This window comes from Nannobrachium achirus (genome assembly GCF_963921795.1).
Source record: "Nannobrachium achirus genome assembly, chromosome: 1".
Lineage (NCBI taxonomy): Eukaryota > Metazoa > Chordata > Actinopteri > Myctophiformes > Myctophidae > Nannobrachium > Nannobrachium achirus.
In genome coordinates this window covers 52,181,553-52,194,656 of record NC_137810.1, presented here as the reverse complement: position 1 = coordinate 52,194,656, position 13,104 = coordinate 52,181,553, and the positions used below count along the sequence as shown (strand labels likewise).

The following is a 13,104-nucleotide window of genomic DNA, read 5'->3' as shown; positions in this document are numbered from 1 at the left end:
CATGAGGACAATACAAATCATGATACAGCAGCTGGACCATGTAGGAGCAGCAATTCCTACATCCTCTGCCATTTCACTACAGAGCCGTTTAAGAGCGCACAATAACGCTGGCCAATTGTATTCCCGTTTTATTCATTTGTACAAGAGCGAGTGAGAGAGAGAAACCAGATATAGTCGCTGGCAGATGAAGCAATGGAGGCAGAGGCACACTGCAGTGAGTCAGTCGAGTCACTGACTCACTTTGAAGAGGATGGCGAGAGTCAGAGGGGGGCTGGTCTGTGGGCTCAGGCCCATGTTTACCAGGCTGTAGAGTGTTGACATCACCCAGTGTGGCATGTCACCTTGTTCTTATTCACAACTACACTCACTGTGTCACTTTGTTCTTATTCAGACAAATAGACAAGAGTACAGTCAGTTTGAAGAGATAAATGTGTGTTTGCTTAAAGGAGTTGGACCCAACTAATGTTGCTATTTAGTGAGTGGTTTTCATGACGGTAAATCATTATTATTGCTGTAGATGTTTTGATCAACTTGCCATGCCCAGCTCCTTGTAACTCTGCAGCAAGCGCTGAGCTGGTTATAGCAAAAATAGAGTGGAGAATGTCCCAGGAGCGTATTGGATAAAATGTAGCGTCAACTGAAACTGATCTATTCTATTTTTGCAGTTTCTTTATGATGGAAAAAAGTACGAGTTTGAAGATGTGACAAGAAGATGTGACAAGACAACAGAAGGCATCCGTTCACACAACATGACTGATGGGGCACAGTTCTACCGAGCAATGAGCAGAGAGAGAGAGATGAAGTTTCATATTCATTAACTTCTATTTGTCATGTTGAGCTCAGAGCAGCATCACGGCACAATGAGAACTTTGACAAAAGTAGCATGATGGAAACAGCACAAAATGGAGAGCGAACAAAGAGTTACTCAGTCAGAACTCAGTAAGCAGGAGAAAAGCCAGGCATTTTTATTTAGGAGAATGTTAACCCTTTAAAAATGGGATGGCATCTGTGTCATTTAAAAAAAAGGAAGATATACACGCTCACACTCACAGCTGCAAGCTTGTACATCTGCTATCTAACTATTAATTTAGCTAATGTCTGTCTGTCAGTCTGTCCGTCCGTCTGACCATCTGCATGCTGACATCACCGATACTACACAGTTTCGCCGCCATGGTACCCGTCTGTCTGCATGCTACTCTGATGTCATACTCTGACATCATAGTACTGACATCACAGACTGGCCTGGACACGGACGGAACACCATGTATGGGCATAAAGATCTTCCCAACAGGCACTCCAACATGGAACACCATACAGTATATGGGCAGAAAGATCTGCCAAACGGGCTGAGACTCCTACAGTACATTCAATCCCTGATACTGTGCTAAGACTATTATGAAAAGTATTGAAAAATATTGAAAATGTTGAATAATTTTGAAAAATAATAATAATAAGTTTGAGAACTACTGATTCAGAAGGCATGTGTAGAATCGGCCTCAGGTCTTAAGAGCGTCTTCTAAATGCCTTAAGCGCAAATTATAATTGCAATGTACAGGTCCTGCAGGGAAAATGCAAAGAGGGCAACAGCAAGGACCTCCAAGCAGCAGACGTTCCGTCCTGTGACTCCACAAGGCTGTCTACGCTGAGACGTCACGCCAAAGTGTTACTGTTAACCAAACCGCCGTCTCCCCTACGTAAAGGCCAAAAATACACCCACATAAAAATGTGTGACACTTCTTGGTAGATGCAGGGACGTGCGTGGCACACTGGCACAGTGTCTGACTCTGTCTGAACAAGTACTGTATTTATCCAAGTGTTTTTTGAGGGCAACATTTATCCTTCCTGGAGATGTTGTGAAGGTTAATACAAGAAAGAAACCACAGTAAAAAACAAAAAAAGACATGAGCAGAGATGTTAAATCAGTAGGGATGGGACAATAATTGTTATTATATAGTTTATCGCGATAAAAAACACTTACAATAATGGTATCGTGGAGATTCAAATTTATCGTGAAATTATCCTCCTTCATGCACTGGGATCAATTCACCTTTTATTTGGAAACCTGGAAATAACGTACTTGATACAGTCTTCTTTTTCACTTCTACCAAATCTCTTTCCCAAAAAGATCTACAAGCTCAAAATGCGTCACAACGCGTTTTGAGAAAATGTTCCGCCCCAGGATAATGGATGTTGGGATATTTTGATTATTGCGATAATATCGTAAAATCGCCATTTCTTTGGTCACAATAATCGTGACATGAAATGTTCATATCGTCCCATCCCTATAAATCAGATGACAAAAAACAAACAAACTGAAGGAGCCAGGCTGCAGTGCAGTCGCTCCACTTATCCACACAACCCTCATTATGACAAATTCTCAGAGTGGATTCTAACAGGCTGTCCAACACAGCCCTGCTTGGCTGTGCTTGGAGCCCTCCTCATCCCTTCATTCTGCATGGTATCCTGCAAACAATGCTTCTTTTCAAGCCCAGGGCCGGAGGACAGGACCAGGACCCCTCGTCCCCAGCTCCTCTAGTCCTCTCTGTATAACGCCATAGTTAATGAAACATGAAGAGAGGGAGAGGAACAGAGAGAAAGGGTGAGACACTCAATATTTGAACACTAGTAGCTCATTAGTAAAACCACAGAAGTGCCTTGGGGCAGGAGGATTTGGGTCGAACAGTACCAGACAAATGCACTGGCCAAAATTTATAGCACTATATAAAAGATAAAAGGCCTATCCTGTTGTTAGTGTTAACCCATTTAGGCATAGAATTATTTAATGCTTTACTATTGAAAAATAGCAGATATACATTACAAGCTCACAGCACGAGTGCCACGTTGTGAGCTTGTAGACCTGTTATTTTTTTTAAATCGTCTTTGAATATATCTTTTTAAAGGCGAACATTTCTAACTCAAATATTTGCTTCTGGGTGGTCCCTGGAACAACATATTTTGTCCTGCATGAAAAAGTTTGAGAACCACCGATTTATAAGAAGGATTTAGAAGACATTTATAGAATTGCGTCTAATTCAAAGACTTGCACAAATGTTAACGATTTTTCAAAAATAGCAGATCTACAAGCTTGCAGCTCGGCAGTCAGTGCCGCGCTGTGAGCTTGTATATCTGCCATTTTTTAATAGTTAAAGCATAAAATAATGGTTAAAGTGACACAGATTTGCATTTAGGTCTAAATGGCTGTAAGGGTTTTGCTAACATGCAACATTTTTTGCCAGCTTAGCTATGATCACCTAAGGGAAGGGAGATTTCAGATTTTGACGTGTGCCGCATTAGGAAAATTATATTATTCTTTCCATTTTCATGCAACTTCTGTGTGACTTCCAACAGATATGCGTGTGTGTCGGTTGTAAGGCCGACGGCCTTGTGTTGCTTGGATGGGGTCCCATTATAGACTTGTTCCGACTGGCAATGGAATCGTGCTGTAGATCACTGAATCATACTGCATATCACTGACTGAATGGAAGAGCCGATTGTGTATTCCTATGCAGATATAAAGCAGATTTTAACCAGTTGAGTGTAGTAGTAGTTTATCAGAGTCCCTGAATGATGACCTATACCCTAGGCTAGTGGTTAACATGTTAACTTTCCATGGAAGAGACCCAGGGTCTGCCTGGAAGGTAGAGCCCGACTGTTGCCATATCGGCCATACCGGTGCCAATACCAATTGCAGAGAGTGCTAGACCATCGATTGCTGATATTTTTGACCGATATTTTGTAATAATTAATACAAAATATATTTCAAAAACTTCTAAACATATTTTTTTTAAGATTGAAAACATTTAAATAAAATGCAATCACATTAATACAAAAAACATAAATAATGTTTTGGAACATAAAAGGCTTAAGGATTAAATAAATTGATTGATTGATTGATTGATTATTTTATTAGACAAAAATGGAGAACAGTACAAGTATAGTCAATACAATTGAAATATAGTACAGTACATGTACAGTTAAACACCCTGCCTAAAAGGAACATCCCAAATAAGACCTTTTACAGTCTTTTTTTACGTTGAAAGCCCTCTGTATTTAATTCATGGACATAATAAATAGCAAGCAAAGAAAACATTCAATAATATCGCAGTTATAAAAACACTATGTGTACAGGATCGGGGAAACAAGGGGGTGGGGCTAAGGTAAGGGGGGGGGTGCTCACTTCTCACCTGTCTATGGGACAAGTGGTAACTACCTCCTTCTCTGGCCTCCTAAAAGGTGAGTTTTCAGGGCAGTTTTGAAAGATGCCAGCGAGCTCCATGTTTTAAGGGAGGTAGTCAAGGAATTCCACACCTGGGTGGCAGTGTTGTAGAAGGAGAATTTACCCATATTTGTCGTATGAGTTTGTCTTTTTAGATCATTGTGTGCGCTCCCTCTGGTGTTGTGGCTGTGGGTGTTGCTAACTTTTTGGAGATGTTTGGTCAGATATGCGGGTACTGGGGGGATGAGTTTTTTTTTTTTTCCGTTTTTTTTTTATTTTGGGGCTTTTATGCCTTTATTGTAGGACAGTAGACTGACAGGAAATGGAGAGAGAGATGGGGAGTGACACGCAGTGTCTCATGGAGGGGATGTTGCGCTAGCAGCAATAAGACTTCCAACTTCCGGTGGCGATCATCTCTTCAGATTAAGCCATGTTGTGCTAGCAGCAATAGTAGTTCAGGTGGTCAATCTCTTCAGAATAAGAGTATCTCGACTAGTGCGGTCTAGTTTTTATATTTGGAGTTAAGATTAAGATTATAGGAAATATAAGGGCATTTATTTTTAAATAATTTACTGTTTTGTCTTCTTTTTTCTTCTCTTTTTTTTGTTTTGGGGGTTTTATGCCTATATAGATAGGACAGTAGACTGACAGGAAATGGGGAGAGAGATGGGGAGACACGCTGTCAGGCATCAGAGCCTACGTGGTATGCACCTGGACCGGTACTAGGCCAGCGGGCGCCCCGTTTTTCTTCTTTTTGAAGATGGTGGAAACATGTTCCAACCGTCCTCCCCATGCTCAGCGTCCATGTTGACAGGAGAGATTATCAGAGGAGCAGAGATTTTAAAACGATCATCAGGCTCAGGACTGAAGAATGGAAAGAGTTTCCCGGTGAAGGTGCAGCCAGTGAAAGAGTAGAGATGAACTATACTCTCCACATCATAAAAGGAGACCAGACCCTCCTCATAATCCACAAACACTCCCACTCTCTGGAGATCCTCTCTTACAGGAAGGAGGACATGAGGGTCAGCAGCAGCCTTGCACTCATTATCATAGCACAACCCTATAGTCCAGTAACCATTGTTGGGACTCAGTGTGTTTCTTCCTTTCCGGTTGATGGACTCCCTGGCCACTCCTACACTCCACTTCGTCCCTGCAACCTGAACCTCATAGTAAAACCTTCCGGAGGAGAATCCTTGTTTTCCTAAGACATTGAAACATTTACAGAGGCTCTTTGTGTTGTCAGGGAGATATCCAACACACTTGTCTTCCATCATCAGATAGGATGAGGTGGTGATTTGCTGTATCAGGGTCCAGAGTTACAAGCACCTCATATTGCTGTAAGCTCCTCAGCTCATCTGCCTCGGCATCATACAGCTTCTCCTTCATCTCTTGACCGAGTCTGTTCTTCAGCTGAGCCACAGACGTCCTCACTGTCCCCACATGTGAAAACTGATGTACATTGACCTTTGTCCAGTCCTTGGTCGGTCTCCACCCAGTGTTGTTGGATTTAAAGTTCTGGAGGAGGTGGTCTTCAGTATGTGAGAGCTGTTTCAGTTCCGAGCTTCTCTTCTCCAACTGGGTGACTTCCTGTTGCAGCTCTTTAATGAAGCCCTCAACCCGTTTCTCTGTTGTTTTCTGCTTCTCTTCAACAACCACATCAATGAGCTCAGCCTGGCTTCTCTCAATACAGCTGATCAGATCAGTGACGACCTGCAAACCTTCTGCAATGACTGTATCTGCAGCTTTCCTGCAGAGCTTTACAGAGCGTTTTAGCTCCTGAATCTTCAGTTGTCTTTCCTGGATCATCTGCTGAATTTCATCCACCGTCTTTGCTTCATATTCTTCTATCAACTGGTGGCTCCTGAACTGTTGAACCATCCCAGAAATAAAAGTATTGACAGATAAGTCTGGTCTCTTAATGAAGGGCTTTGCACATAATGGACACTTACACACATCACGAGTGTCCCAGTAATGTTTGATACAAGCTTTGCAGTAGTTGTGTCCACATGGAGTGGAGACTGGATCAGTGAACACATCCATACAGATAGAACACAGGAAGTAATCTTCAGAGACGGGAATTCTGGCGGATGCCATTTCTACACTCTGAATAATTCTGGGGTGTCCTCAAGCAGTGATGTCTGATTTTACAAGAGCAGAATAATAAGCTCAAAGGTATTCCTATGATAGAATACAACCTCTTTCAGACTGCATCTGTCATCTCTTTGACTAAAGCCCCCCCTACACTGTGTAAGCAGCTTTTAAGTCCAGTCTCATGTCATCAAACATGACGTCATCATATTTGATGCCAGTTTTGTCCATATATGGACTACCACACGGCTCCAGACTAACCTCTCTCCTCTCCAAGAAAATATCTGGTAACCGCAGGCTTGAATTGTCAAGACTTCAAAATTGGTGTGAAGTGAATGCCTTGTGGAATAAAAGATGTGATGTAGCATTTTATGGTTTCATTTAAACAAGGTACAGGTTGCACTCAGATCTGCAAGAGTGACTTAGTTAGTGAGGTTGCCACTAGCAACACACTATAGTACTTGTCCAACTCTAGTGAGGTTGCCACTAGCAACACACTATAGTACTTGTCCAACTCTAGTGAGGTTGCCACTAGCAACACACTATAGTACTTGTCCAACTCTATTCTATTACTTGTCGCACAGTTTTGGCAGCACACTCGAGTCATGTCAAATCAACTGGCTTCATCGGGAATCATGTGCTTGCATTTTGTAGAGTTGTTGAGATCATTTATTAGTGAAATAATTGTCCCCATTGACTTGAAGGGAACCACATTTGCAATTTCCCAGAATTGCATCTTTCTATTTTGTTTATTTTATTCCTGCATGTCTTTACAAACAAGGACAAACGTTTCAGCCAGTGTTCATTTTGACAGCAAATCTTTATGTAGTATGTCCTTTTGTTTTAGTCACATTTTAGTCATCTGACATCTTTTAGTTTAGTCTAGTTTTAGTTGACTAAATAGGAAAACATATCATGTAATGTTATAAATATATTGAATCTGTACCCTACTGTGTATTTACCTAAATACTAGGAGCAGCATTTTCACCACATAGTGGGAGTAACAAGCAACCAGGGCAGCGATATTTACAAAACACTTTTCCATAGATCTGACAGTCCACATCTCTCTTCTCCATATGCCCTGCTCACCAAAACGTTGATTCGTCTCTGTGCTCCACACAAGTAGTTACGTTATGGATGTTGTGGATAGTAACATTAAAGATAAGATAATGTTAAACAGAACGTGACAGCACAGTCAGATACAGACTTTAAAGATAAGATAATGTTAAACAGAATGTGTTAGCACAGTCAGATTAATACTTTTAAAAAGGGAGCCGTTGTTTGAAAAAAGGACACATTATTAAATCGATCCGTTTTAATGTTTCACCTTTGGCATCTGCGTAAAACCCATAATGTTCTCAAATACAAGAGGTTACGTTTTACTTTGGCACTTAAAGATAGTCCATGCTGGCATTGATTTCACTGACCTGTGATGCAACTCCCACCGTAAAAGATGGAGGATTATTTACTCCAATAATGGTCTTTATTAACCTCTCTCAATAGAGGGTCAGCTCTAAATCTCAAATAAAATCTCCAACTCTGTCTCAAAACACATCCATTCCAGTCCACAAGCCCTATCTATAACCGGTAAGACTCCCTAATCGGGAGATAAGCGACCGTAGGTCACTTATCTCCACAAATAGGGCAAAAATGTGTTTTGCCAAAATCTTCCTGATCCATGTTGATGACATGAGTGTAGACATACTGTGTAGTGATTTTCGTGATTTTAGGCCAAAATCTGTAGGAGCAGTGTCCAAAAATGTGTTTTTAAAAATCGGCCTGGAGGTGGCGCTATATGGGAGAGATTCATGTTGATGGGATGAGTGTAGACATACTGTGTACCGATTTGCGTGATTTTAGGGCAAAAATTGTAGGAGCAGTGTCCAAAAATGTGTTTTGCAAGAATCGGCCTCATGGTGGCGCTAGAAGAGGGCCATGTGAGAAATGAGGGGTGGGGTCTCCGCGCCGGCAAGGCGGACGAATAGGTACCGGCCCCGGCTGTCCCGGTCGCTCCTAGCCGGAGTTACGGCATTTTATGTGAGCTGCAGTGTAGGGGGTCCTCCACTGGGGGCGCCACCACTTTTGCATCCGTTCTGGAGCACCAGGAGTGGGTGGTCCCCGGGAATTCCCCGTGAGCAGCCCCGTTGGGGTGGTCATTTGGTCAGTTTAGCACATTTGGTCATTTTTTACATCTGGGGGTCCCCCAGGGACCTGGGGGTCCCTGGAGCTCCGGGGGTCCTTGGAGGTTGTAGTTTGGCAGGTAAGGAACGTGTGTGCAAAATTTGGCATGGATCGGGGCAACGGTTGCGGAGATATGAGCAGGGCAAGAGTGTGACGTGTGAGGTGTGACAGACAGACTGACGGACTTACGTGTGAGGTGTGACAGACAGACTGACGGACTTACACTTTGTGCAGGGTTTGATAGTAAATGCGACCTACGGTCGCAACCATAATTTTGCCAACACTTGTGCATGGTATATCTTTACTATATGACATATACCCCTCTTACTCCTGTCACCCCCTGGCGATAGAATTGCGTCTCAGCGGTTTATAATGGCCACGCTATCACTTCACGGTGCGCTCTTCAGGTGCAAGGTGAAAGCTGTCCAGTTAGTACAATTCAATATGAATGACAAAAACATGTGAGGTTGGAGAGTGACACTAGGCTATCCAGCTCTGTAATTTAGAAGCTTCCTCAGCCCTCCTTAGCATGCCACTGAACTGAAAAGCAACAGGTCTGCCTCCACTGTCAGCTTGCTTCAGTCAGTAAAAAGTAATGCAGTATTCAACGCTTCAAATGGCCTGTAAGAATACCAGCTTTTCCACCATCTTATCCCTACAGCTTTATATGGGACTGTGTGTGTGTGTGTGTGTGTGTGTGTGTGTGTGTGTGTGTGTGTGTGTGTGTGTGTGTGTGTGTGTGTGTGTATTCCCACTATGATGCACATCAAATAAAAACATTAGTCAGTAAATGCCAAAACAACTTCTTAAATTACAATGCATGAATTTTCTTTAACAATCATCCCTTAACTTATGACTTACAGACCTAAGCCAGGAGTAGGCAACCTGCTGCTCTAGAGCCGCATGTGGCTCTTAGGTCGCTCCCTCTTGGCTCCAAGTTGCTTGGGCAAAGTTAGCCTAGTAAACAACTACATTTCGTAATCCAGAATGTTTTCCGGAAGTGGGCGGTTTACGAGGCTAGGGCAAAGTAGTATGCAAAAGATAATTCATAATAATAATACTTTATTATTGTAGAAGTCATTACGTTATTCTTACATTCTCCTGTTGCCTACAACCAGATAGAAATAAGAAACTAATTATTGAAGGAAAATAAATAACGTATTAATGCTTGGATATGTTGTTTGCTTTCACCACCAACGCATGCTAGCTTACTGGTGTAATTGATCTGCTTTGAGAAATTAGCAAACAATAAAAAATAAAATGAAATAAAAATAAAATAAAAGTAATATTGAAAGACCAGAGAAAAAAAAGCACAAATGAATAAATAAAGCAAGCATCTTATTTGCGGTTCCAGAGATTTTTAATACATTTTTGGGCCAAAAATGGCTCTTTTGATAATAAAGGTTGCATACCTCTGGACTAAGCCAATCACGCGTAAGGTTTTTAAACGGGAGAGCGGTTCTCAGATCACTCAAGGTCATATCTGAGCCCTTCAGGAAAAGGATTAGTACGTAAGGTAAGTACTAAGTAGTAATAGTCTACATAAAGTGCAAAAAGAAAAGCATAATGGGTGGAGTCCGCTCCTATGCAGAAGCAACAAGACTGCAGTGTACTGCACTGCACCTTTCTTGATATTATCCAAAAATAAATTATCAGACACAGGGATGGCAATAGAAAATGCATCCAGTGTGCCTGGAGGACACGGCGCACGGGACACACCCTCCATGGTACTACGCTATCTCCCAACAAGTCCAACTGGGGGACAGCGACGCTCCATCTAAAATGAGAGATTTTGGATTGGACATATTGTATATGGCCATGCTGCAGATGTTAAAATTAATATAGTAGAACCTTTGCCTCCTTAATCTTGTCTCACACACCAAAGATTATACTCTCTAAAGTCTAAAAAGACCCTAAAAAAGCAGTATGCCTAGCTTTCAAAACATATTCAGACTTTATTAAGACAGTCAGTCAAACCTGTGAAACAAGCTGTCCCTCATTGCATGTGATAATTCCCATCTGGTTTGAAAGTAATGCCTCCAGACAACATGTAAACATACAGTAGTAAACAGGCGTAGTCCTGGCTCTGCCAGTACTTTAGCAAGCTGCTGCCAAGAGGGCATTTGTGTGTGTGTCTGGATAAGCAAGCGTGCAACAAAGCCTGGAACGCACACAATGTTGTTCACCTGCATAAAAATGTGAACCTTACAAGAAATGTCCTTTGAATGTCAAGCCTAACGTGTGTGTACTATGAGTCAGTGACTTGTACAGGCTGGTACTGCAGAAAAAGTTAATGACGAATTTTAGAGCTTGCCATGTCTGTGTTTCTTAGACAGGACAATGTCTGCCAACATTCAGAGATGCTGATTCACTAGCGCCTTTTATCCGATATGCTTTACAATGTGCATTACGTTCACATAGATCGACAGCAGAGGCAACCATGCAAGGCACAAACGGGAGCAGTTTAAGGGTTCGGTCAAGTACACTTCGACATGCACCAGGGTTTGATGCTTTTAATATTGTTATAATCTAAGGCTGGGCAATATATCAAAAAAGTATCGATATCGAGGTATCAACATGCGAGATATACATATTGACGGAGACGGCTTGAAATGAGGTATTGGTGTATGTATCAAATTAATTAACAGACACACTATGCATGCACGTAGCACATGCAAAAAAAGCATAACCCGGTGTGGTTATTTCAATAAAACCATTGTTGGAAAATGGAAATAAGGCATTTAATTTCTTTACTCTGTGTGTACTGTGCACTGTGCAGTGTGTATGCATGGATATGCTATTCATTATTTGGGTTAGGCAGGCAGTGGACCTAAAGCTGAACAAACGTTAAAAACGATATAATGCAATTGTTTTTACTTGTATCGTGAGTAATATCGATAACAAGGTATTAAACAACGTTATTGAATATCACAGGTTTCCTAATATCGCCCAGCCTTATTATAATCAGAAGCCTAATGGTCTACAAATGTACTGAAACAATGTATTCATTTGAGGTTTGGCACACAGCACACAATTGATTTTGCATAAAGAATAGGATAATAGCAAATAACAGCATAATACCGTCCCAGGTTTTTAAATCGTACCAAAGAATAATTTCAGATGATAAAATAAATGATTAATAACACTTTATTCATGGAAATGTTCTAATTAAGAACAACGGGTAAACCGGTGGTGGGGCATGTATTCCCAATTTGCATCGTTCCCAATTAGGCCAGTACCCAACGGGCAACGGACTAGTATTCTATTTCTAACATAACTTCATGAGTTATGTATAAGTTTGTCTTTTAGTCTCCTGCAAGGTCTTTGATTTTCTCTCCCTTGCTGCCTTCACTACAGACACTGGCAAGCAGGGGTGAGACGACATAAGTGTGGCCCTCGTGGTACTGTAGGTGTTTACACACAGTGGGTAGTTACCTGCTGCCTCTATTGTTTTCGAAAAACACAATGGCGGCTTTGCCAGTGGGGCAGGAGCATTAAGGGGAGAGAAAGCAGCTGACACACACATAACTGGAAAGAAAATCTTTGCGAGGCCTAGGGCAGAGATAGTTTTCACCCATGTGTACTGTATGTGTCCGTCTGCAGGCTCTGCAGCCATTATCGCTAACATTTACAAATATACCAACCAGCTTCATATTTCCTGTGCATGCTGTAAGCAGGCAAAATAATTAAATATATTTAAATATATTTGGGGGTGGAGCAACGTGGCTGGAAAGTGTAATAGAGTGAATCTCTGTTGAATCACAAATGTTTTGTGCACTATAGAGGACTAAGCCACTAGTAGGCACCTCAGATATACAGTATTTATGTAGCGTTATACATGTACATAGGCTGAGGCATAACAGCAGATTTGCAGCATGCAGGGAACACCCCCCCCCCCCCAAAAAATAAAAAATAAACTTCCCCCTGATCTAGTCAAGACCTAGCTCCACCCCTGCGTCTGTGCATGTAAAAATATATATTTCCAGCACGTTTACACATGTGGGGGAGTAATGTTAACACTTATGTTGCTATGATTTTTTCTCTTCAATGTCTCGCGTTGCCATGGTTACCATAGACTTCCATGTAATTGTGCAAGTGTGTAAAAAGTGCACGCCCATGCCTAGATGATGCACCACGTGTGTAGATGCTGTTCACAGCTTTCAAACAAAAAAATCCGCTTGGAAATCCGTTCAGGCATTCATGATTTATCAGCCATTATGTTTTCTTCAGATGTAAACAAACATGGCTGCCATGTTTGAAAGAATGGGTTGGTATGGGGGTTAAACATGCAATTTCGCGATCGCGATCATGCCTAATACATTTCTGGAGGTCCAAAAAAAATTTAAAAAAAAATTTTTTTTGAATTTTTTTTTTTTTTCAAAAACGGCCCAAACTCGGGAAACTCGGGGTTGGCACAGCACTAGTACCAATACAAACTCGGGAAACTCGGGGTTGGCACCATATGTGTTAAGTCACATTGGTGAAGTTTATAAATATCACTACATCCGTCTCTTTCACACAGCCAATGGTCCCACTGGCTACAGTTTATAGTTTGACACCCCGGAGTTAGAATGTAAAGCAATTATGGATTAGGGTTAGGATGCAACCTAACAGTCCTC

The 13,104-nt window shown here is 41.7% G+C and overlaps 2 protein-coding genes across 2 annotated transcripts in view; both read right to left on the bottom strand.

Moving 5' to 3' along the window:
* The window catches only part of ell (elongation factor RNA polymerase II), a 64,205-nt gene that overhangs the window by 25,420 nt on the left and 25,681 nt on the right, over positions 1-13,104 (bottom strand). The gene's annotated exons all lie outside the window — the stretch shown is intronic.
* On the bottom strand, positions 5,456-6,310 carry LOC308300764 (E3 ubiquitin-protein ligase TRIM31-like; the record flags this gene model as incomplete). Its single annotated transcript, XM_080744665.1, has 2 exons — positions 5,456-5,646; positions 6,166-6,310. 2 exons carry the CDS (start codon positions 6,308-6,310, stop codon positions 5,456-5,458), a joined length of 336 nt encoding a protein of 111 aa, XP_080600791.1.